The following is a 23,367-nucleotide window of genomic DNA, read 5'->3' as shown; positions in this document are numbered from 1 at the left end:
AGTAAGCATTAAGGAAAAAGTACAGTTAACTTCCAACCAACACAGTGTGTTTTGCTGCCACGCTCTACTGGCATGAAAACACACCTGTCATAACACAGTTATATATCCTCTTTTCTTTCTTTTTTTTCAAATATGGACATCGGTCAGTGGTTTAAGGCATTCAACAATTTAAGATCTACCAAACACCAAACAGTTCGAATATGCTGTTAGAGTTGGGCCTGTAAACTCATTTTAAGCCACTTTGCAGTTGTACAAATTCAGATTGCAGCAGTTCATTCCAGTGTAAGCACAGTGAGCACAGTGAGGATAAAAAGTTCAGGATAATCCCAATGAAATGTTAAAGGAATCAAAGGTAATATGAAACATTTCTCTTTGGTTCTGCTTATGTAATACTTTTGACTTCCCTTTATGATAGAGCCTGATCTAAAAGGTTGACCAACATACTTGAGATTCTGCCTTTAATTCGCAGATCAGCTGTGGTCACACTGAAATCAAGCAGAAATTCACTCAGTACAGCATCTTTTGTGTCGAGTGGTGAAAAACCAGATTGCAGTGCATTTCTGTCTCGGGAACGGTTGATCACGTTCCACACACAGAACAAACCGATAACTCAGCAGGACACGTGTAAAAAGTGCTACGTTGTCAATAAAAAAGTAGAAAACAAACCTGAAACACTGATGCACAAGAAAACCATCTAAGTGTGAGTGTGTGGAACTGCGTTTGCTCAAAGGTGAACCAGAGTTTTCCGTTACATACAGCAGGGTAGCCGGCAGGTGAAGGGGTGCGGGGACAGTGGATTCTGATGAGGACAGCGTTTATGTGAGTCCAATTTCTTCCAGCACGCTGCGGGGGGTTTCTGCTTCCTGTGAGCAGAGAGAAGAACAACAGCACCAGTGAAGTGATCCGTGAGCCACACACCAACTACAGATACAACTGTCCACACACGTACACGGGACAGCACCCCGAGCCTGCTCTTACATTTATATACATTTTTATATTTCATATATTGTTTGCATCCCTGTTTGTTCACCCACCTTTACCACTTTGTCACTTTTGTCACTTTCAACAACGACACGCATAGTAAAGAGGTGCCTTCAAAAAGTTGCATTAGAGTTTTTACATTTATATTGAATCAAATTAATGCACCTAAAAGAACGCCCGGCTCATACTGAGCGACCAACAACTTAGTGATTTTTAACACGATATTGACGCTATGATAATATTGGGATTTGATTCTGAAAAAAAAAAGCTGTTAAAGCTACATAAATCACCTTTATATTCATATGCACTAGCAAAAAGTACGTTCCAAAACAGTATCATAAAGTATCTCCAAATTGTACATTTAGAATTATTTTGCAAACAAATCCCCCAACTCATTCATTTATAATTGCTTGATTTTCCTCATTCAGTGAATGGGATACCTGTGAAAATGGCCCTCTGGCCCAAATCTCCACCCACCAGCTGAGTTTGCACTGCAAGCTTGCAGGTTTGCCCGGTTCCTTTCCTTATCCAGCACATAGTTTCCAGAGCTAGTGGTGCAAGCTTGCAACTTTCTCACTGCCTCCCACAGCTCGCAGAGTGCCACGGCTCTGTTTTCTCCATCTGGCCTGCGCTAACTTCTCCTCAGTTTCTCACATTAATTGTACAGTGCCACCCTGCAAGTAGTCAAGATTGGTTGGTGCTGGTTCCTCCTCATAATCTGGGTAAAATGAATGGGCTGTCTGACCTTGGCTTTTCTGAGACTTTCATTGGTGCCCTGCATATTCAAAGCAGAAATCCTCAGCCACAGATAGTACAGACGGCTGGTGTTGCTCATGATATGTCTTATAGCATATAAGAAAACATCTTCTAGACGTGTTAAAGCAGAAGTGGACTTTAAATTTCTTAACTGGCCATTCACATTTGTTGTGATTTTGTGAATAGAGGCAAGAGGCTTCATTCCACCTACATCCTTGACAAGTTAGCTTTCTAGCTATTTTCAAGTCAAAGTCAGGGATGGGAACGTTGGAGCGTAGTGTGTAAGCCAGTTTGGGTCCAAATTAAAATGCAGGGGTTGTTCAACTAGTCTGATTTTAGAAATTCATCTTAGCATAAGCGGGTTTAGATGCATTTTAAAGTTCGTTTTTAGAACGAGTGTTGCACTCATTCATGGAGAGATGTTCTGCGACGTCTTTCAGCTTACCTCTCTTTAAAGAAGTCGTATCAGGATCACTGACACACTGTATTTATTTACTGGACATTAGGAGAAGGTGCTCATTCTTTGCTAAACGAGCAGGCCTGACTAAATATAAAAACAAACCAAAAAAAAATAGACATTAAGTGTTTGAAACAGTTTTTGGGAGATAGATAAATTGTTAACCAGCATTTTGGTTTATCCACAGGCATTCAACCATACTATACTAATACTCATTTTTCTCTTGTGTCGCTTTGAATCATTATTCTCACACCTCCGTGCATCATTGTTGAGACTATGCCTTCGCCCCTGAACTCCTGGCCACGTCCATGTTAAACATGTTCTTAGGAATCCGATGGCTCAGATTAGGTAATGACTCTTTTTTTAAAAAATTTTATTCCACCTGAACTATGTTTTTGACGATTTCTTTCGTTGGTGACTGATGCTTATTTATCTTTTCCTTTTTAAAATCTCACAATCGTAATTTTCCGTTGCAGCCATAACAATCGGGCGAGAATGCAGCTTCGTCCCAAGTAAAATCTACCTCATGATGATAGATGTGGCCCATAGTCTAAAACTCTTCACATGATTTTTCCGACAATGTTCATGAAATAAGACAAATGAGAAATCCGTTTTGTTTACCCGACTTTCACTTTGGGGTTTTTCCATCTCAAATAATGAAGTCTTTGAAAGCATTTAGTTTTGATTGCTCACAAAAGAAAAATACTCTGCTAACTTATAAATAATGCAGTCACTGTAATGTAAATAAGCTGATCTTCTGAGGTGTACTTCTGTTGATTTTTGTCCTAGAAATCATGAGCATTGACGGTGGGTGTGTGGTAGAAAGGAGAGGCACTTACTTTGGCATCCTAAAACAAGGTTCAGCACAAAGAAAGAGAGGAGTTTCATCAGAGCAGTGACACAGAAAGGAGAAAAACATCACATTTCTACACAATAGCCTCTTTAGAGCGAGTGTGTTTTCAGTGGGAAAAAAAAGCTCAACAAAGACCCAGAAACATCACTAATCCTATTCTCCTTTTTCTTCTTAAATTAGGAATTCCTCATCGGCTCTTATGGAAGCTGAACGTCTTAATCTGCAAAGCAAATGAGTCTCGACACAATCGGCTTGCGTCTGACGCAGATGGACACGGCTGCAGCAAATGTCCGCCTGGATTCAGCAGGCGCTACAGGGCAGGAAACAGCATAAACTCAGGGAGAGACAGGCGGTATGAAAGGAAGACATCGGTGAGCTTAGAGGTCAAACAATGGTTAAACATTTATTTCTTCCATTTATTGCTAAATGTATCATTCAGTGTTTTATGATGGTTCATCGCTGCCACTCGTCTTTATTAGGACACAGATGAAAAAGAACAGATCATATAGAAAGGTTTTTTTAGTGCTTAGTGTGTGCACCTTCATGATTGATAAATGACTCAGAAGGTTAATTATTTAGATTAGTTTTACTTGTATGTTACATTGATCAATCTGTGCAAAGTGCAAAAATAATTTAGCGTGATCCCACTTATACCACTTAAGTAATCACAGTCTGCGCAAGTAGCAACTAGATGAAGTAACAGAAATATTTAAAAACTATTGGATCATCTTGTGTTTGCAATAGTCTGAGTACAGGTTTGTTTTTCATTTCAAGCTCTTATAATGATGCCCAGAAATCATTTCAACAGGTCAAAGACAACTAATACAAAGTTAGAAGATAAAAAAAACAAAACACATCTGAGCAATCAAGAAAAGACACGGTGAAGGAACAGAAAACAAATGACTTCTGTTGTATTCAGTCACACGTGGCTGACAAAAACATGAGCTGAGGCCATCAATCCAAATGTAAAGGACAAAGCTCCTTTTGGGTATTACCAGAAGTAAATTAAGCATAAAGATCCCGAGAGTCTGCGTTCAAGTAGCTTTAGAATTCACATGATTGTATTCTGTTTTTCAAATATTTCATTTGAATTTTTGTGTAAAAATACTTGGGTTTTGAAAGCATTTCGTGCAGATAAGCACAGACCCTCTAGTACAACTGTACTACAGTCTCTGCAACAGGGGGCAGACTCTCCCCACACTGTGAGGGGCAGTAGCACAGGTGAACAGACAAAGAAATGGCCATTTCTGTGAAGAACATCCATCCTGAATAAATAACACTGATCCAATACGTCATATATAAACAAAAGTATGCGGTTCAAACTAGAGGCTTGTAATCATGTGCCATCCTGATCCAAAAGTGTTGCCTGATGCCAGACCTTGTTTAAGCCAAAGAAAAAGTAAATGTACTTGATTTCCACTTACTAAATCTTCTCTCAGCTTTAAGCTCCTCGTTAGAGGCAAAGAGAGGCAGCGAAAGCTTTGAAGATTTTAAAAAAAAAAAGAGGATGGAACTCAGGTTTAAAATATATGTCAAACAGCCCATTTTGGGTCATGACGACACATGATGCAAACCTGCTACAATCCCTGGCAAAAGTTGTGTAATCGCCACACTTTGAGGATGTGGATTCAGCCTTTTTATTTAGGAATGAAATCAATTAATTCAACATAAATATGACAATAGGCTGTGTTTAATAGCGGAACGTTCTAGCTTTGCAAAACACACCTACAAAAAAATAAATAAAATCAATTAAATTGTCTTTTTTAGGGTTTTAGAAATTTTCCCTCAGAATGTTTAATCGGGTGCTGCCTCCTGACCGCCTGTGACTGCTTCTCTTCAGCCCGCTATAACCTCGCTTTCTTCCGTGTTCGTGATGGTTTACATTTGGCTTTTCTGGATGTAAATCCCATCATCTTCTCCTGGTTTCATGCAGTTTGATCACAAACATTGATTCCTGTTTCTGCCCATTTGTTTTTCTGTTTTCTGGCAGGATGCTCGCGGAGTTATTTCGTCCCGAAGCTTTGACGTCTCTCTGGGTTGGCTTGTATCTTTCCCTTGAACAACCTCCCTTCCAGTCGAATTACCGTGTTTTATAATCCTTGCCATTGCTTCGACTGACAGCTCTCTTGTTGGGGCCATGTTTTCTGCCACTCATCCAGGTGCAACAGCTCATTAAACTCTGGGAGTTTTCTTTTTAACTACGGACTCATGTGCATATTTAGACTTGTGTAGGTTTTTGTTTTAAGAGAGCAAATTCCAGAGCTTTTCCCCCCATACAATTGAGTGATCCCATTTCCATTTTGTCTCTACTTAATCTGAAATTAAACAAAAACTTCAGCTATTAAATCATCTTAAATTATTTTGTGCCTGAAGCTGAATGAATATCCTCCAACTGTGGTGACTCCATCAATTTCTCCAGGGGTTGAACTTAACTGTGATAATAATAACGAGACGTTTAGCTGTTTAAATGATACATAATTCAGTAGACTAATGACAGGCATGTAACAATACATAGTCATGAATTGTGCAATGACTCATTCGACAGTGAGTAATGTTTTCATGTCCCAGTAAAAAGGACACTGAGCTTCTTGTCTGTGTCTATCAGAAAATTTGCCAAATCCAGCCTAAATATCCTCACTTCCTTTCATTTGTGGTAGTTCTAAGATTACTTTGGACAATAGTATTGTTACATTGTCAAACCAATGACAATGTCAGGTGCTCAGAGGGCAGAAAGAAAGGTGCCAAGCACTGAGGAGCTCAGCATGCAGGGTGGATAGCAGCAGCAGCAGCAGCAGCAGCGATGGCAGCCAATCAGTACACAGGCACATTAAAGTACTCATGACGGGGCTGGGGAAGAGAAATGCACACAGCTTAGAAGATGACGTGGCATGGGGTCGTAACAGCCACTTTATTCACACACAGGACATGCAGAACAACAGAGCAGCAGGCAAGAGACAACATTTCAAGACATACAATACTCTCTAAACTGTTTCCTCAGGCAAGAAATGGTCTTGTTAGATAATTCGATTCATACCATGTGCATGTCTGTATGATCAATCTGAGGCTGGAGATGGAAAGCTTAGCTCAAGAAGTGAAAATGGAAAGCCTGAGTGGTAAACTTTGCTTAATTTGGAAAAAGGTACCCACGCTTCAGTGAGGGGGCAAAAGGAAATATAGTAAAATCCACCCAAAAGTGTGAACCACTTACTTTTAAACTGAGTACTGACTCACTGCCACACTTTAAATGATCTAACTTTGGGTAAATCAATGTGTTGTGAAAAAACAGCCCAAATGTAAAATGCATATAAAAAAAAAATAATATAAAAAAAAGCTCAATAGAGGACAGTAGTGTGGATTAAAATGTAAACATTTAAAACGCAAACAAAGACAAACTGAGACAGACTTTGTTTTAAACACAATCATGTCCCGTCAGCTGTTCAGAGACTGCTACTATGAACAGGAGACCAGGAAAGAGACCATGATAACCGCCTCACTACAGACACACTGATACACCGCATACATAAATATATAGACACAACAAAAACACTGAGACAACAGGGCTCTAGTGGTACAGACAGCCTAAAACCACAGACACAAAGTATTCACCTTAGCGGGCCTAATTCTGGAAAAGACCAGAGGATTCTGTGGCCATATTTGGGACCATCACACCTGTGAGGCAAACAGTTTCATAAGCACAAACAGAATGATGCACAACCTGTCGACTCCCACCAAGTCGGACAACCTGCTACAGTATGAGCTGAGGGAGCGGGAGGTTTCACTGTGCGCCACCTCAACAACTCCACCCAGTTCACGGCGACGTCTCTGCTCAATTTATCTCTGATGTCTCTCATGCAGAGCGGAGCTGCGAGGCCTCATTATTCCAAAAGAAGATCTGCTCACTGGAACCAAAGTAATGGACAGCCTTTAAGTATTTCATTAAAGGCTTATCAAAACAGCTTCCCCTAAATCCTCTGAGGAATGTTTTCTGTATAGTCAGTGCACTATGCACCTACTAATAACTAAAAATCTGATCCAAAGCCCCCGAATTGCCCGTCTTACTCCCCCCCAGCTGCACAGTGTTTGGTATGTACCAACCTCAAATTGTATGATGCCAAAGTAATATACTTTTTCCTGTAACATGATAATCACTGAATGGATTTTGCTCATCTTATAACACAGTGGAGTTTTTAAAGTTCCAGCTGTGTAGCCTAATTATTAAATTACACTGTCAAGGACTGCAGAGTTAAATTGGCTCTCCACTCCAGCACCAGAAGCATTTTTGTGGATGGATCTGATTGCTGTTCTGATTCTAACATCAACAATATTATGAGGAGGCACCACAATAAAAACAACGATTGTGCTTCTTTTTCTTGTTTTGGTCCACAAATGATTCAGGTTTTCTTTTTCCTGTCGTTTTGATTTCCTCTTTGCTAATCAGGTCATGACAATTGTAAAACCGACAAATAAAGTGATCAACTGAACTCTCCCTCCTTCGCATGATAGAGCTCCAGGGTTGCGAACACAGCAAGGAGCTGCCTCCTTGCACCGGGTAACCTGTAACCGGTTACCCTGAAAACACACCCCCATCCTGCAGCTGCAAAACTCACCAAATGGGTAAGAATCCTATTTCCAGACAGGTTGAGAAGTGTTTTTTTCCCCAATGTGACAAAACTTTATATCTTTAATTTGTTAATTAGTTTGAACCTTTATTTTACAGACACAAGTACAAAGGAAATCATTTCATGGACCATCTTCATTATGTTTAAAAAATGTGAAACATCTTGAATTCGATGCCAGTAAAATGTTCTAAACAAGCTGAGGCAGAGCCATGTTTACCATTGTGTTACATCACCCTTCCTTTTAATTACACTTTTTCAATCACTCAGAAACTGAGGATGTTAATCATTGAAGTTTTGGGAGAGGAGGCCGTATTGCTGAATACAAGAGTTCAGCTGCTCAGCAGGTTTTTATCTCCAAACTGCTGAGTGACAACGGTTTACTGAGGTATTCCTGAGCTCGTGTCCCCATTTTGATTGTGGGGACTTGATGGCTCTCATGCTCTCTTTTACCAGTATTATCCACTGTGTATGCTGAAAGACCAACATTCATTACAATTTTACACAGGAGAACTCAATTTTCCCCACAACTGTTTGGTGATTCTCTGATTCGGCACAAAGTGATGAGCCATGACTCATCCTTGCTTGGAAAGACAAAGCCTTTGGTGGATGCGTTTGCTTTTATACCCAATCCTGACACCCTCACCTGTCATCAGTTAATCTGCTGATTGTAGAATATTCAACAATTTATTTATTACTTATTCATTCCATAACTTTTTCTTTCATTTTCTGCATTCTAAACACAATGACGCACGTTTACAGGAAAGTAGAAAATCTTTTTAAATAAAAGGAACAAAACTGGACTTTTTGGATGTTAATCCCACTGAAATGGTACAAAATAAAGTTGTGTATGGCAGGTCATTTATTCCCAATAAATTTGCTCTCAGTTACGGGTTTTCTTCTTGTTACTTTTGTGACAGAAAATCAGCCCTTTAAGACGATCATTTAAGGAATTTCCAGACCGTCACTCTGCTCTAATAAAATCCTGATTTTATAACCAGAGCGTCACCTGAACTCAACTGTAACCTACATGTACCATGATCTCCCACAGAGAAAGTTTTAGGCGGCAGAATGTTTAGAGTGTCGTTGTGGTGTCGGACTCAATTCCACTCCTGTGCACTTATACTGTGACGAGATCCGTGAGCCAATCACACAGCACAGTTTAGCTATAACCGGAGCTCGTGCATGTAACCGTGATCACTTGGAATAATTTTCTTTGTACTCGTGTCTGTTTAATGATGGAAAGTCAGCAGGTTTTGAGACACAGATTGAGACTCGATTGTCTCACGGAGTAAGAAATGAACATTTCACTTATCACATTGGTATTAGAGATTTTTGGAGTAAAAATGATTATTTTGGATCAAATACCATCAAGTGTAAAAAGAGAAGAATAAATATTAAGCATAAAAAAAAGTGTCAAATACAGATTCTAACTTAGTGATACTGTTCAGAAATCAGCAATTGGAGCAATTTCATTCATTGCTGTTAGTATAACATCAGGCTGGTCACAACACAGGCAGCATAGCCCTTTCGCTCTAAATTTCTCTTCAAAATGAAAGATTTTTGCAGATAATCATGTCCATCAATGATAAAAAACAATTCAGATTTTCTGTAATTATCTAATGCATATGCAAATGTAAGGTCAACAGCTCTGGTGAAGCTGAAAACGTGGGACTACGCCGCCTGTTAGTGAGTGTTTTCAGGCATGTCTTAAACATTCAAGTTTGAGGTCATGCCCACTATGACCCTTCCAGTGTGTCCTGTTTGTTTGACTCAGAGTTCTGAGACAGTCAGACTAAGGTACATGCAGGTAGAAGTTCACAGCACGCAGAGCTAGAAAACCCATGCTGACTGACTGCACCAGTCCACTTGTTACCAATTGCCTGGATGAAAGCATGGACTCAAGGACCTTTACAAGAGCTCCTCATTTGGCAAACTTCCCCAGTCTTCAATCTGGCTCTAGAAATACAGAATTGTGCCAGTCAGAGACCTTTTTCTTTCTTCCTCTCAATGTAAGCTTGGATTGGCCTTCTTGAGGTTTTCACCCCACATCTTCCTAAATCAGAGAATGTCTACTCACTCCAAACACTCAAAAGGAAAACAACAACAACCATAACCCCTAAAAGGGTTATGGTAAGGTTTTCTACAGCACAGTATGTTCTCTACAGTCTGGATACTTGATGGTCCAACTGACTGTAAATCAATGAACAGCTTCACAGTTCCAAGACATTATGGACTTGCCTGGGCAGCTACTTCATGGGTGATGGTGATAGACCTCATCAAGATTTCCTAATACTTCCCATCTTTATTCCCAACTTCTTCACTAAACTTTGAGTGAATTTAAATTCCCAGCAGGGCAACATTAAATGTAAAAGGTGGGCTTAAACTTGGCTGCCCAATCCGGAGTAATCTTACACACAATGAAGATGGATTGGTCAAACAGAAAAAAGTAGAACGGTCATCTTTGTTAATTCATATACCGTTCATGGTGGTGACTTCTGGCAGGACTTTTGCTTTATAGAGCCTTACTTACTTCCTGACGTATCTATTTATTTTCACTTTGTAGGGCGGTGCCTGCCAGAAATACAAACTTGTGAAGTTCGGCAGCCTTTTTTCTCTACAAATAACAGCACTCTTCTCCAGTGGATGTTCACGGGTTGTCAGCAGAAGACTTCCCTTCCCAGAACTCATTTGCTGTGGCCTTTTGGAGGACTAGCTGACTGAAAATGCTATGCAAATAAATGCAGCTAACTCATCAGCCTGACTGGTCAGACCTATGGTACCCTTAAGTATGCATTTTACATCTTCATCACTGAGGTTCTTAGGGCCACTGTGGACTGCATACCTGAGAATCTACAACCAATCACTTTTCAGTGATTTGAAAGATTTAAAAAAGAAAAACTTTCTAACTGAACCTCTACTATTACATATCTTGTTGATGTCTGATAACAGGGAAAAGACATCCAAAATGTAATAGGGTTAAGTTTTTTTTTTTTAAATGCAGCATCACATAATAGGCCTAACTTGGCAGATATATTCCCATTTACTTCAGCTGAAAAGCAGCTTTAATGATATTCAAATCAAGGACAGTAGCATTTGTGTTCTCTCAGCAATGCAGACAATCACACTTTGTTTCTAGGCTGCAACGTGAGCTCTGCTCTCTTCCACCTACAGTATGAACTGGGTCTGACGGAGCGCTGAAGACTGAAATGTAACTTTTTCCTGAGAACAAAATGACTCCCGAACGTTAACCCATTAAGACCCGAAGCGCTCTGTTAACATGAGAACAAGTATACTCACATGTTGCCTTGAAGAGATACTGGTTAGTACCAAGATAAACAGTTCCTTCAGAGATATGAGGGTTGCTATAAGGTCAGTATTAGGCAGAAAAACACACTGGCAACTTCAACATTCATGGTGTACTTGAGTCACTTGAAATATTGCCGTTGCTGGTGTGTTCTCTCTGCTGGCTTTCAGCATTGTGTTGGGGAGTCTACAGTCTATCTAAAGCTACTGAGCTAAAACTACAGCAAGGTTTATTTGGAGTCTGACAAACTGTACCTGCAAACAGACGCATCTGAAAGTCTATATTCTGCAAATCACAAGAGTGAAGAATACACAAGCAAATAGAGAACAATGTGTCAGCAGCAATCAAGATCAGAGATCAAGCAAACTACATGCAAAACACACAAAGTACCGTGAGGAGCGAGACAAGAAACAAAAAAATAACATTAGAAAATGCACAAGGAGGCAGTCCCCCTCCCCCTCCACCCACTACAGCGAGCTGAAGTGAAAAACAGTAAGACGGAAACTCAATATACGCAGAGGGTACGGAAACTGTGGTGAAGGTTAAAGTAGCAAGGTCCAAATTTCTTAAATTTCATTTCTTATTGGGAAGGAAGTACAGCGAAATTCAATACAGGACAACCCTTAAAAAAAACAAAAAACACCATCCATGATCCACATCAAAAAGAGCTGAGGAACAACACAGATCTGAACTTCTCTGGCAACTTGGAGCAACTTTTACAATTACAGTATGTACGATCAAAAAAAAAAAGTCACCCTCTTTCAGTTCTAAAGGTTTTATACATCATGTTGAGAAGAATAAACCTTGCCAGGCCTTAAAATGAGGTAAATACAACCTGAGTTACATGCACATGGCATATTACAGTGTAGAATTATTCCTTTTTACAAAGACTAACACAACGTGCAGAAGCACTGTGTGAAAAACCAAGTTTACTTCATGAATCCGAAGTTTGTAAAATCAGCTTTAGCTTTAAAAACTTGGAGTTATTTTCTGAGAGATGTCATCAGCCTCTTCCATCGTTGTGGAGGAATTTTTCTTTACAAGGTAGGTTTCCTTCAGTTAACTGAGGTTTGTGGGATTTGTTAAGGCAGAACCCAAAAAAATGGTCCCACCGCAGCATTTCAACCAGGTTGAGGTCCGGACTTTGACTGGACCACTGCATCTCCTTGATCCTTTTCTCATGCAGTCAGTAGATCTGCTGCTATGTTTGGGATAAAAAAAAAACCCAACAACGTAGAACTGAAAGAAGGTGTACTTCCTTTTTTCCATGTGAATGTATATAATTTTCATATCGTATCTGAGTTAATCTTTGACTGGATAGTGTAGTGGTAAAGTTGCTACCTGTCAAGTGGGTGACCTGGGTTCAAATCTCCTGCATGAAAGGTACTACCTCCAGAAGGGTTCCTTAGGCAAGACCCCCCCTTACCCTATCTGTGTAAGTCGCTTTGGGTAAAAGTGTCTGCCAAATGCAGAAACATAGCCTCACTTTGCTGTGAGAAAGTTCAGTGCAACCATTTATGATTCAATCCTAGTACATTGCCTTCACTGCTCTGGGGTCATTTTCTCACAGGTGTAGCAGGGTTTTCCATCTTTTCTTTTAAAAAGGTGAACAGTTAATGGAGCAAATATGGTAGAGCTGGATTTATGGCCTATCCAAATGAAATATCGAGTAGCCCCTCCACACATGCACACACTTTTCTGATATTGAATGGTAGGTGTGTGACGCTCATTATACATCGTTTCGGCCGGCTGTGGAGCTGAGTGATGCTAGGGATCGGCAGTTTCTCCTGGAAGGGACCACAAATGTGTGAAAATTTCTCAGATTCTTCTTAAAAAGAGTCTCCAGGCTTTGCATTAACTATGAACATATTTGATAGGTCTCTCACGAGTATTGCCATCCTTCCATCCATTTCCACTTATTGAGAAAAACGAAGTGAACCTCAAAAGTCTACTTTGGACTTTCTGAAAACCTTTACAAAGACAGTTCCATCTACAAATAAAAATGTATCTTTAAACATATTTACTGTCACCAGTATCAAATACAATTTAAAGGAAAGGGAGGAGCGGATTACAGATTATTGGAAAAATAGAGAAGATTCCACAGTAGTACGAACAGACGTTCATTTAAACACTGAATTTGTTAAACGTCTCACCTCCTGCAGCAGGTCAGCCTGCTCAATGGCCTTCAGCACATTCTTTTTGGACGTCTCCTGAGCCTCCCCACCCAGCAAGAACTCATCCAGAATAAAATAGGCCTTCTCAAAGTTGAATATGATGTCAAGCTCACAAACCTGTTAAACAAAGATTTAACGATCTCACTTCTTACAGCATGTTTGAGTCCAGGTTCAACAGATGGCAAACACCCGGTAAAGTAAACATATCATGGTTGCACACAATATAAAACAAGGGAAAACTGGGGTCCAGAAAGCACAAACGCACACTGCCAAAGTATTTATCCAGCAGCTCTACATATCTGTGGATGATCTCCAGTGTGATGAGCTCGTTGTCCTGGTCCTCTATGGCACAGCAGAAGTACAGGCTGGCATATCTGCAACACAACAGCAAGCCAACCAACTTCAGCTCCACAAGCCAAAAAACTGCAACGTCAACCAGAAAAACGAGAATGCAAGAAAAGTCTACTTCACGGGTCACTTAGACAGGATCCTTATGTGAAATGTATTCTGTCTCCCTTCCCACTTACATGGTGCTGAGAAAGCACTTCTCAGTTATCATTAAGGACGTCGGTTTACTGTGTGAACTGCAGGGCGTTCATTTAAAAGTCAGGAGCTAGATGGAGAATGCAGAATCAGTTGAGGCCCATTCTGCCTTGGTTCTTTATCCCTGATAATCCCAGAGGCACTCTTTAAGCATGTGATGATTGGCTAATAAAGGAGCTGGTCAGTTGATCCTTTGCTGCCTGAGAAGCGTCTGGGCAAAAAGTACTGCGCAGCAGATTTTAGACTTTAGGACTTTCCCCACATCTCAGACAGACAGAATGGCGGCTTTTTGGTGGTACTGGACTCATTTGATCCTGAAACTTTTTTCATGGTCCTTGTCACAATTGTGTGCGGTTTGTGCTAATGAGTGCAATGCAGAGCCAAGCTCGGGAAACAAAAGGCTCAGTTTGGTCGTTCAACTGCCTCTGATATGTAGTGAGGAAGCATTTTTTTTTTAAAATTGTGGCTGACTCATGCCAGTGTCTGTGGCCCGAGTGCAGGTTCTCGGAATAATGTTTTTTGGTTTTTTTATATCTTTTTATTGCCTTTGGCAGCTTTAAGGTACAATCAGACATTGTTCCAACAAATCAATTTGTCCTCGATAAAAATATTTTTTGCATACTGTTGCTTTTGACTTAAGGCTGAAAGCTCAGAGGTTTACTCAGTGTAAAACATCAACAAAATCAGTAGAAACATTAGCAACACTGCCAATAGATGCAGGCTTTATTGTAATCTTGGCTCAATTTTGACACATCAGATGGGTTCCAATTTGCATCTGAAGAATTTTGATCGCTACAGTACCCAGCCTTTTATTAAGTGGCCTGAAATAAGCTCTGGTTGGGGACAAAATGTCATAGATAACAAGCAGAACTTAAATGTGAAAATGTGTTGCTTTTCTGTGTCATACGTCATGAGGATTTATGGTCAAACAAAAGAGGTGGCCTAGTTGAATCGCTTTAAATTGTGGAGATTATACACAGGGGGTTTTCAATTGTTTAGTTTCACATTTTCCTTCCTCAAGCAAAACAACACCGAGCTCTTTCTCCACTTTGTGTACTGAGGCTCAGGTGTACAGATCAACCATGGAAGAAAATCTGTCTCTCTTTCTTTGTGGAATAAAAGATGCTTAACTCTGCAACAGTGTGAGCAGGCCTAATCACTTTTTAATAACACTTAATAGCCTTACCTTAATAGAATCCAATAAGTGCCCACTCAATTGTTTTATTGTAGAAAATTCTAACACTGTAGAAAGTAAACAAACCCGTGTCTGATTCAGCACCTTGAGTCCCTGTTTTCGTCTCTCCCTGTCGGGTCACCCGGTGTTCATCAATAGTTTGCTTGTCTGTTGGCACGGCAACAGGACATAATGAGGCACAATTAATACCCGTTCTTGTTGTAGTCTGAGGGCCACAATGTCTCCCAAAGTGAACCATGTATATGAATGACAGGTCTGCGAATTGCCCAGGAGAGCGTGAGAATGTTCCGTTTTGTGAGTGCACAGCCAGAAAACGTTCAAGTCCATTTACCCACCTCTTGTATACAATCTTTAGGTCTCTCCACTCCAGAAAGCTGCACATTTTTGGCTTCCGAGCCAGGACAGTCTGCACCAGCTCTCTGGTGATCTTCTTTTTCTCCTTATCAGACAAAGGCACGTACCATTTCTGAAGCCTGAGCTTGCCTTGTCGACTAAACAGAAGCATGAACTGCATCTGAGATGAAAAGATGACAAAAGAAAACAGAGGTGTGACTGAAATGATGAGGGGAAGCAGTGGGCGGTTAGAGACAGCCGCATGAAAGAGACAAAAAGCTTTCAGAAGAGCGAATCATACCACTTCCTATGTTTAGTAGGATGCAGCCAATCTTTGTTGGGGTTTTCATTTTCAGTTTTTTTTTTAAACCATTTCTTACAATGTACTAAATTAAGTTACATTGTAACAGCAACCCATGGGTGGATAAAAAAGAAAAAGCATGTCAAATTTGACTGAATTAGATCAAATAATCTCATAAAGCATTTGGCAAAAGAACAGCCCTTGATGTATTAAAGTGATAAAAACTGTCAGTAGGTCAAGAAGTTGCTCTTCATGTGTGCTCTGCTTCCATTTGTTTAAGATTAACAGCACGCTGTCTCACTTCAGGTTCGCATTCTATCTGAACAGAATCGTCACATTATACTGACACAAATTCTATGACACTGTAATATTTTATTGTCAGTTATGATGACCATTAATGCCGCTTAATTAGACCAAAAGAAAAACACGATTGCAATCATCTGAACCGCTATCAACATAGTGTAACGGAAGTACCGTTAACACCGTTATTCAGCGATTAGCATTAGCATTCTTTGCCACCACCTGACTTGTTTGGAAAGGGAAATGTCAACAGGCGTTTAAGAACATATTTTCACAAAAGCCAAATAAGATATTATCTAGACTACTTACCTTGAATAATGACAACACCGTATTCCCCTCTGAAGAAATGCTCTACCCAATACCAGTAACACCCTGTAACACGGCCAGTTGAAATCAAGCATTTTATTGGCTACCGTGGCGTTCCTGACAATTTCCATTGGTTGACATATTTTGATAATTCCCGCCTTTTTGACGCTTTAACTCATTGTCTTAAACATTATTGGCTGTTGTAGCCAGCAATCACACTACAAGGTTACGCCAATTTAAAACTTATCATCACAAGCAGAACTTGAATGTTAAATAAAGGAAAAACTCAGGAAAAGTCTGGCTTTTTTACGTTGAGGAGGGAGAGCTTTGAATCCTATAGAAGAAGAAAGTTATTCTCTTGCTCTTCTTCTTTTTTTTCTTTTTTTTTACAACATTAAGGACAACATTATATGAACTCGAAATTAACTCGAGTTAATTTCAGTAATTTAGCAACAGGCACTCCAACTGTTCCAGTCCAACTGCTGACTTCTAACACCATGCACTAGAATAGCTGGCTGAGCAATCTTTGTGTGACTGATGAATTTTGGTTACTGTTTGATTTTTTTTTACCTTCTTTGGCATAAAAAGAGGAATGAAATTGCAGGAGGTGAGTTCACACTTGCCTGCGTCCTTTCTCATTTAGGAAAAGAGGTCCCTCCTCCGTGGAAGTCAGACACACTGATCATCCAGCTGACGTCAGGGCTTTAGGGTTGACATGCTTACTCACTAAATGGCTGACAAGCTCATGCTTAGAAGTGATGCCAAAGCACAGCTGATTGTGCCAACATTTAGCCTCAAAAGCCTCCCAAATTCACTTGGCTACATTGGAGTAAATCTATTCTTTTTGAGGTATCAGTATATTGACTTATCCAGGATGATTTTCTCTTGTTCCCTCTCAATACAGTAACTTCAGCTTGCACCTGTTGACCATAGCATCAAATCTGGACAAAAAGAAACTGCCTCTGCCTCTAAAAGCCAAGATTCGAACATTCTGCAGGGTGATGAGGTGCAGCAACACTCAGTCTCTTTGAATACTTGTGTGAGAGGGTGGTACGGACCTGAAATGCATTACTGCTATCAAGAGTCACTTTTACCGTTCAGGTGATGGCGTTTACAGAAGTACAGGTGCAGTACAATAGGCCTGTCTAAAGAAGGTGTCTAAGGGTCACTAAAGAGTCTTAGATAAGGCCATGACAGGCCAGTGGATTACAGTAATCCTGTCCACCAGTGTAGGGTATCACACACATGCCATTCCAGCACCGCTGAAGAAGAAGATGGAGGTCACTGCTCTGCGCTGTCGTGCTGCTGTGTTGTTCCTCCTCCTTCTATCTCAGGGTAAGTCACCGTACACCTGCACGAGGGACATTATTAACAGAGCCTGTCTTGAAAAGTTAGTGTTCTGTTGATGATATTTCATTATGTAGACATGATGATGGTTACGCAGGTAACAAGCACAGGTGTGAAGTACTGCATAGAAAGGCTGGTGCAATTAAGAGTTGGCCATGCTTCTCTGTGAAGAGGCTAATTAGCTATTCAGTATTTGAGCTGGTTCAGCAAGGTTTTTCTTTTCGTATTTTCGTATCACTGCTGCAGGCTCCTTCTGCACATGTGTAGACTGAGTCATTAGAAATGTCTGTTAAGTTATACAAATGGCTTTAAACGTTTCACAAGTTTATGTCTTACATGGTGAGTTCATTTACCTCTGGAATGTCTCCTTTTTCTTATTTTCTGTGAAATTCCATTTTGGGCTTCATGATTTTTTCTACCATTTGCTTTTGTATTTGTACAGTCCTGATCACCGTTCATTCACAGGAGGTAAGACAGCCACCTTAATAGAGGTATGAAATGTGATTTTAACTGATTGCAAGAACGACCTTGGATTCACTCCTCCCTGGGTGTTCTTCAGGAGGAGGAGGAGGAGGTGGCTGTCCAGGAGGAGGAGCTGCAGGAGGACGAGCTGCAGGTGGAGGAGCAGCAGGAGATCGAGACATGGACGGGGAGCGTTAAAGCCTGCACCTGTGACTGTGAATCTGCTGATTCCCCGACACGCATCCCCACTGCCTTCTCATCTGTCCCGTCGGCCACAACGCCACCACCTCAGGGTGACTCACTGAACTGCATGCCAGGTTCGGAAACAACCAGGGTCACCTGATCAGATTTGACTTGTTTTACCCTGTCTGTGTCAATTAGACAGATGCTGGATATTTGCCAGGCAGGTGTGAAGGGCAATGACATGTAGGCGAACGTCATGAGCATTAAGATTAACGATGAGCAGAGCGGATCCTGTGGTTTTGTTTTGGAGTCTGTGGGCACTCTATTGGTTCCAGATGGTTTGATAGATCTCACCGCTAATGGCTGTGTCCTCATATCCCCTCTGCCTGATTCTCAGCTCAGACTGCAGCGATGAGCAATCCCCATATAGTATCTTGACATTCTGATTTTTTAGCCACTCACTTGCTTTGAAATAAAAGGGGCTTGCATTGACAACTGTGCTGAAGAAGCCTGGAACGACAAATGCTCAGATAATCTCATTACCTACGTGGGAATGAGAAGAGCAGATTAGGGAGCTCAAAATAGGGCGTGCCCTTCACAAAGTAGCATGATAGTGTGCAAGAAAGCACCTGATCATCTTTTCCCACCTTATCACACAAGCCTTCCCAGTATCAAAGCTCACAATAAGCTAGATCACTTCAAGCAGTAACGCTGGGCAGAATAACCTCACGAGAGAACAAATACCTTTCGAGTCCTCTTGAGCAAATTTGGAGAAACAGGAAAGTATCCAGTCACTGCAGCTCAGGTCAAATACAGGGTTTACATTCTCTTAATTTCAAGTGATTTCAAAGACTAAATGAAACAATAAACCTTAGACTGTCCTCCACAGAATGTCCATACCACAGAGCCCTTGGGTTTGAATCTGGATCTGTAACCGTAGACCAGATCAACTGCTCCAATCAGGAGCAGTACACTGGCTGGTACTCCTCCTGGGTCCCCAACAAGGCTCGCCTTAACAACCAAGGTTTTGGGTGAGTCTTGGCAATCCTCTCTGATCTCTAATTCATGTCACATACTGCACATTTATCACAGCGGGGGAGGGGAAAAACAATTCATGTTTGTTCTGGGTAGGTGTGCATGGCTGTCCAAGTTCAATGACCAGCACCAGTGGATCCAGATTGACCTGAAGGAAGAGGGCGTGGTGTCTGGCATCCTCACTCAGGGCCGCTGTGATGCTGATGAGTGGATTACCAAATACAGCGTCCAGTACCGGACTGTGGAAACTCTCAACTGGGTCTATTACAAAGACCAGACAGGGAACAACAGGGTAGGTACACAACACTGTATTCAGATAATGTGAAAGATGTCTCCATTTCACTTTTTACACAGAAACTAAAACATAGATTACTATTTACTCTGCAGAATCAACTTGTAACGTTGGCGAATGAGCAAAAGCATAACAATGAAATCTGTTGATATCACTGTTGATTTACACCCTGTCTGCTTTCTACTCCTCAGGTCTTCTATGGGAACTCTGATCGCTCCTCAACGGTGCAGAACCTGCTGCGCCCACCCATCGTCGCCCGTTACATCCGCCTGCTGCCGCTGGGCTGGCACACCCGCATCGCCATCAGGATGGACCTGCTGATGTGCATGAATAAGTGTTCCTGAAGTGTTCTGCCCTTGCTTTTTCCTCACCGTCCATCTCCTGCCGACCTGCCACTTGCCAAAAAAAAGGAGAGCATTGTTTCAGCGCTGAAAGATCCATCGTGTCACATGTGACCTCGAACATTTATCTCTGTCTTTTGTGAGGCTTGAAGAAACGAACATCTTGGCAGGTCGATATATTTGGTGCCCGTTGACACTTTGTTTATTTGTCTTAAAGTTGGCGAATATGCATGGAGTTAAAATGTATACTGGAGAATCCAGCTCAAAATGTAATCTAAAGATGTGTCACCTCCAATAACGCTAAAAGAAAATATAACAACTTACTCTTAAACTTTCTTTGAATCTAAGTAAAACACTGTTTTATGGAAATAAAAAGAGATGTAACCGTTTAAGAGATCAAATTACTTGTTTTATTGAAGATTTACTGTTACATATATAAACATGAATATTCTAAAATTGATAAGCTTTCATTGATTTATGGGTCTATATTCTCATGAAAATGCTCTGTTGGAAAAAAAAAAAGCAGATAAACACTGACTATGCTACTAATTTGTGTCTGTAACAAAAGCACAAACGTAATACTTGATTTCATTTAAACAGCTGATTAACATTTTGTTATAAATATTACCAAACAAGTAGTCACACATCAGTATTAATATAATACACAGTGCTCCTTCAGCAGAACAATAATTCAGAGAGGAAAGAGAACGTACTGTGGCGTGTACAGGGTGTGCACAGTCCTTAGAGTTGCACAACACACAACACAACACGGTCATGTCTGGAGTCGCTGCGTTACTGCTTCAGTTCTCACACACTGCACACGTGACAAAACATGACAAAGTGAGGCAGAATTTACAGTCAGGGCAATATTGCTGAGCCGCAAAGTCTCTTCAAAGTGCAACGTTAAAAAAGGTTTGGAATTTATTTCTGCCAAGCTGCTCTCGTGGCACTTTATTTCCAACACAAACAATGTTACGGTACAGATTCTGCCCTCACTGTGCTCCCATTCTGAGATTTCTTCGCTTCCCAAGTGGTTCACCGAGAGCAATCAGTTAAAAACGCAGCAGTGCAGTGATTCCCAACCAGGCGTACCTGTTGCCAAAGAGGGTTCATGTAGATGCTGAATTGAAGCTGAACTGAAAAATACAAATTAATGTACTGACAATCAAAGGCAGCAGTCAAAAATGAAACATTTTTGGCACTGCACCGCTCTGTTAGCTAGCTTTACATACTTTGTGTTTTAGCTAGTTAACAAACCTGTGTTAATTGATGACACAATGCCAAAAGCAGGGGGGAAAAGAAAAGAAAATAGCTAAAAGATTAAATGGCAATTGATAAATTATGAAAAATCTGTAAGAAAGTGATCAGATTAACTTGAATACTAACAATAATCTTAACTATATAAAAAAACAAGTTAACAAAGATATCCACTTTTATGTAATATGCGGTGTCAGAAACCCAGACGGACACGGTAACGGGCGGTAATGATAGAGGAGTGCTTGAGTTCCTCTTAGAAGGCTGTTGGAGTACGTCAGGAAATAAATAAATAAAAGTTGGGAGTCACTGCACCAGTACACCCAGAATGGCTTTTATCTCCCTCTAACTGCAGTGAAAATAACCCTCCAACAACGACAAGGAAATAAGCAGTTCATGCTTTGTATGTCACATTGTTACAGCAGCTAATTTTCTACACTGTTATGAGCGTATTTGCGCAGGTTTATAACTGATCAGACCACTTGGGAGTTGCTCGTGTGAAAAAGAGCAACGGATAAGACACTCAAGGGAGAGTAGTGACCAAACCACATCCTTCAGTGCCAGCTTCAGATGTCTCCTGCCATTTACTGGATCCTTGAAGTTTGCTCAAAGCAGTGCAACTATTAGGAATTCTAATACATCCATTAAGGTGTGTTGAAACACAGATTAATATTAATATTTCAATGTGTTTTTTTGCCAATTAAAAAAAAATAGTTACAAGATTTGCTGCATTTGAAAGCACATGGAATGATTGTTTCGTTGTATTTTTATAACAACAAACACGTGTTACATCTGCATAACATGTAACACAGGATTCACACACATAACGTATGATGTGTGTGCCTATTTGCTAGTACTGGATGATCTGCCAGAAAACACTCAATGCAGTGCTTCATAATGTCCTGCAGAGGGTGACACAGGCTAGAATATCCGTCAGTTTATGGCACCACAGTTTCTAAAATGGCTGCATTTCATTAAGACGTAATAACCTAATTATCCAAAAAAAAAAAGAAAGAGCAATCAAGTTTAAGCTCTAAGGTTGTCGGATTGTCAGCACAGTTAAGCACAAGGCGGCATTGACTTGAGGTCGCACATTTGAGCATCTGTAACTAGTGGGACAGAACACATCCATAGGCGGGACAGCTGAGACAGTTACAATCCTGGGTGAGGTGAACAAAAGTTTTACTGACGTTACCAGTCTTTATTAGTTTAGAATGCCTTAGATTAGTCTTAAGGAAATACTACACAGTAAAATGTACTATATTTCTATATTCAAAAAAACCCCAAAATACTTACACTCAAAATCTACAGTTTATCTATCCATATATAGAGTTTAAATTTATTTACTTTATAATACAAATTATAATCAGAATTACATAAGCAATAATATAAAGTCTATCAAACATGGACACTTTAAAAAAAATGAAGACATAAAAAGGCTTTTAGCCTGTTTGCAAGCAGTGTTTACAACAGAGGGTTTGGTAATCCTGTGTGTGTGTGTGTGTGTGTGTGTGTGCGTGTGTGTGTGTGTGTTCAGCAGGTGCACTGATTTACAAAGGGAGTTGTCGGAGCAACAGAAGGGAAACAGGATGCTGAGGTGGATGCGAGAGCTGCAGGGTGATGAAGATTACAGAGCTGTCTCTTTCAGGTCGTTGAGGTTTGGCATGCGAGATCTGGACGGGCGTCCAAAGCCGTGCCCGTTCTGGCCTCCCTTGATGCCCATTTGCTCCGGGTAGGGGTTGCCCTCGGGGCGGCCAAGGGCGGATGAGTGCCAACTGGACTCCAGCTGTCCAGGCAGCGGGTAGGCTGTCTGTCGGCTCTTAAGCTGGGGCGTGCTTACCCCTGAGTGACCCCGGCTTTCGGGGAAACCACCTTGAGCGGACGCTGAATTAGGCAGCGGCTGGTAGCGCATATCGGAGGACGCCGTCTGGTTGGAGGAAGAGGATGAGAGGTGCAGGAGCTTGCGCAGTGACTTCAGTGGCTGGCTCTGAGAGATAAATCGCACGTGACAAATAATCACGATGATCATACAAACATTTCAAAACAACACATATTTGGAAAATACTGATATTTCTTCTGTGAGACTTACTGGAGAGTGTGAATCAGACAGTTTCTCAGGCGGCCAGTCCTTTTCCCTGTCTCGGTCTCGCTCTTGGTTCCGGTCTCTGCTCTTATCACGAGTCCGGTGGCGGCTGCTCTGATGACCTGAGGACCTGGAGGACTTCTGGATGACTGTATCCATACCTTCGCTGGGAGCCTGCCACACAGAGTATGAAGGTATGACTGAACACAAACTGCGCTAAAATGTTTGACTTCAATGAAAACCTTAAA

General features: G+C 40.9%; 3 protein-coding genes across 9 annotated transcripts in view; 1 reads left to right on the top strand and 2 right to left on the bottom strand.

Annotated features, from left to right (window-relative positions):
* Positions 1-105: 105 nt before the first annotated feature.
* Positions 106-16,201, bottom strand: LOC140312272 (AP-1 complex subunit sigma-2). 4 transcript variants are annotated; one of them, XM_072390038.1, is made up of 7 exons: positions 16,126-16,201; positions 15,218-15,396; positions 13,410-13,518; positions 13,124-13,261; positions 11,225-11,255; positions 6,654-6,716; positions 1,273-5,894 (listed from the first exon to the last, which is right to left on the bottom strand). In XM_072390038.1, exons 2-6 carry the CDS (start codon positions 15,394-15,396, stop codon positions 6,664-6,666), a joined length of 510 nt encoding a protein of 169 aa, XP_072246139.1. In that variant the 5' UTR covers positions 16,126-16,201; the 3' UTR covers positions 1,273-5,894; positions 6,654-6,663. The 4 variants fall into 4 exon arrangements, with proteins under 4 accessions (XP_072246140.1, XP_072246139.1, XP_072246141.1 ...); XM_072390039.1 differs by lacking the exons at positions 1,273-5,894; positions 6,654-6,716; positions 11,225-11,255 and adding an exon at positions 106-863; XM_072390040.1 differs by lacking the exons at positions 6,654-6,716; positions 11,225-11,255.
* Positions 16,202-17,396: 1,195 nt separating this feature from the next.
* Positions 17,397-19,944, top strand: LOC140311363 (retinoschisin-like). Its single transcript, XM_072388741.1, has 6 exons — positions 17,397-17,457; positions 17,912-17,937; positions 18,029-18,248; positions 19,004-19,145; positions 19,246-19,441; positions 19,633-19,944. The coding sequence occupies exons 1-6, from the start codon at positions 17,397-17,399 to the stop codon at positions 19,783-19,785; spliced, it is 798 nt and encodes a 265-aa protein (XP_072244842.1). The 3' UTR covers positions 19,786-19,944.
* Positions 19,945-20,195: 251 nt separating this feature from the next.
* LOC140312270 (cyclin-dependent kinase-like 5) overlaps positions 20,196-23,367 on the bottom strand; it is a 35,783-nt gene continuing 32,611 nt past the window's right edge. For all 4 annotated transcript variants that reach the window (XM_072390031.1, XM_072390034.1, XM_072390033.1 and 1 more), the window contains 2 exons: positions 23,126-23,293; positions 20,196-23,023 (listed from right to left, as the gene is read on the bottom strand). In XM_072390031.1, the coding sequence (XP_072246132.1) occupies positions 22,664-23,023; positions 23,126-23,293 (528 nt within the window). In that variant the 3' untranslated portion in view covers positions 20,196-22,663. The remainder of the gene's footprint in view (positions 23,024-23,125; positions 23,294-23,367) is intronic.

The sequence above is a fragment of the Leuresthes tenuis genome, unplaced genomic scaffold, assembly GCF_036924035.1.
Source record: "Leuresthes tenuis unplaced genomic scaffold, fLeuTen1.0.hap1 SCAF_7, whole genome shotgun sequence".
NCBI lineage: Eukaryota > Metazoa > Chordata > Actinopteri > Atheriniformes > Atherinopsidae > Leuresthes > Leuresthes tenuis.
The sequence above is the reverse complement of the archived record's forward strand: the minus strand, read 5'-3'. Positions and strand labels throughout refer to the sequence as shown.

Bases quoted from the DNA above. Each gene is read 5' to 3' on its own strand.
- LOC140312272 (XM_072390037.1), bottom strand. From the start codon at position 15,396: ATGCAGTTCATGCTTCTGTTTAGTCGACAAGGCAAGCTCAGGCTTCAG. The intron at 13,519-15,217 runs GTGGGTAAATGG...GTTGTGTTGCAG, and splicing joins CTAAAGATTGTATACAAGAG to ATATGCCAGCCTGTACTTCT. The intron at 13,262-13,409 runs GTGCGTTTGTGC...TTTGTTTAACAG, and splicing joins TGGATAAATACTTTGGCAGT to GTTTGTGAGCTTGACATCAT.
- LOC140311363 (XM_072388741.1), top strand. From the start codon at position 17,397: ATGGAGGTCACTGCTCTGCGCTGTCGTGCTGCTGTGTTGTTCCTCCTC. The intron at 17,458-17,911 runs GTAAGTCACCGT...GTATTTGTACAG, and splicing joins CCTCCTCCTTCTATCTCAGG to TCCTGATCACCGTTCATTCA. The intron at 17,938-18,028 runs GTAAGACAGCCA...GGTGTTCTTCAG, and splicing joins TCACCGTTCATTCACAGGAG to GAGGAGGAGGAGGAGGTGGC.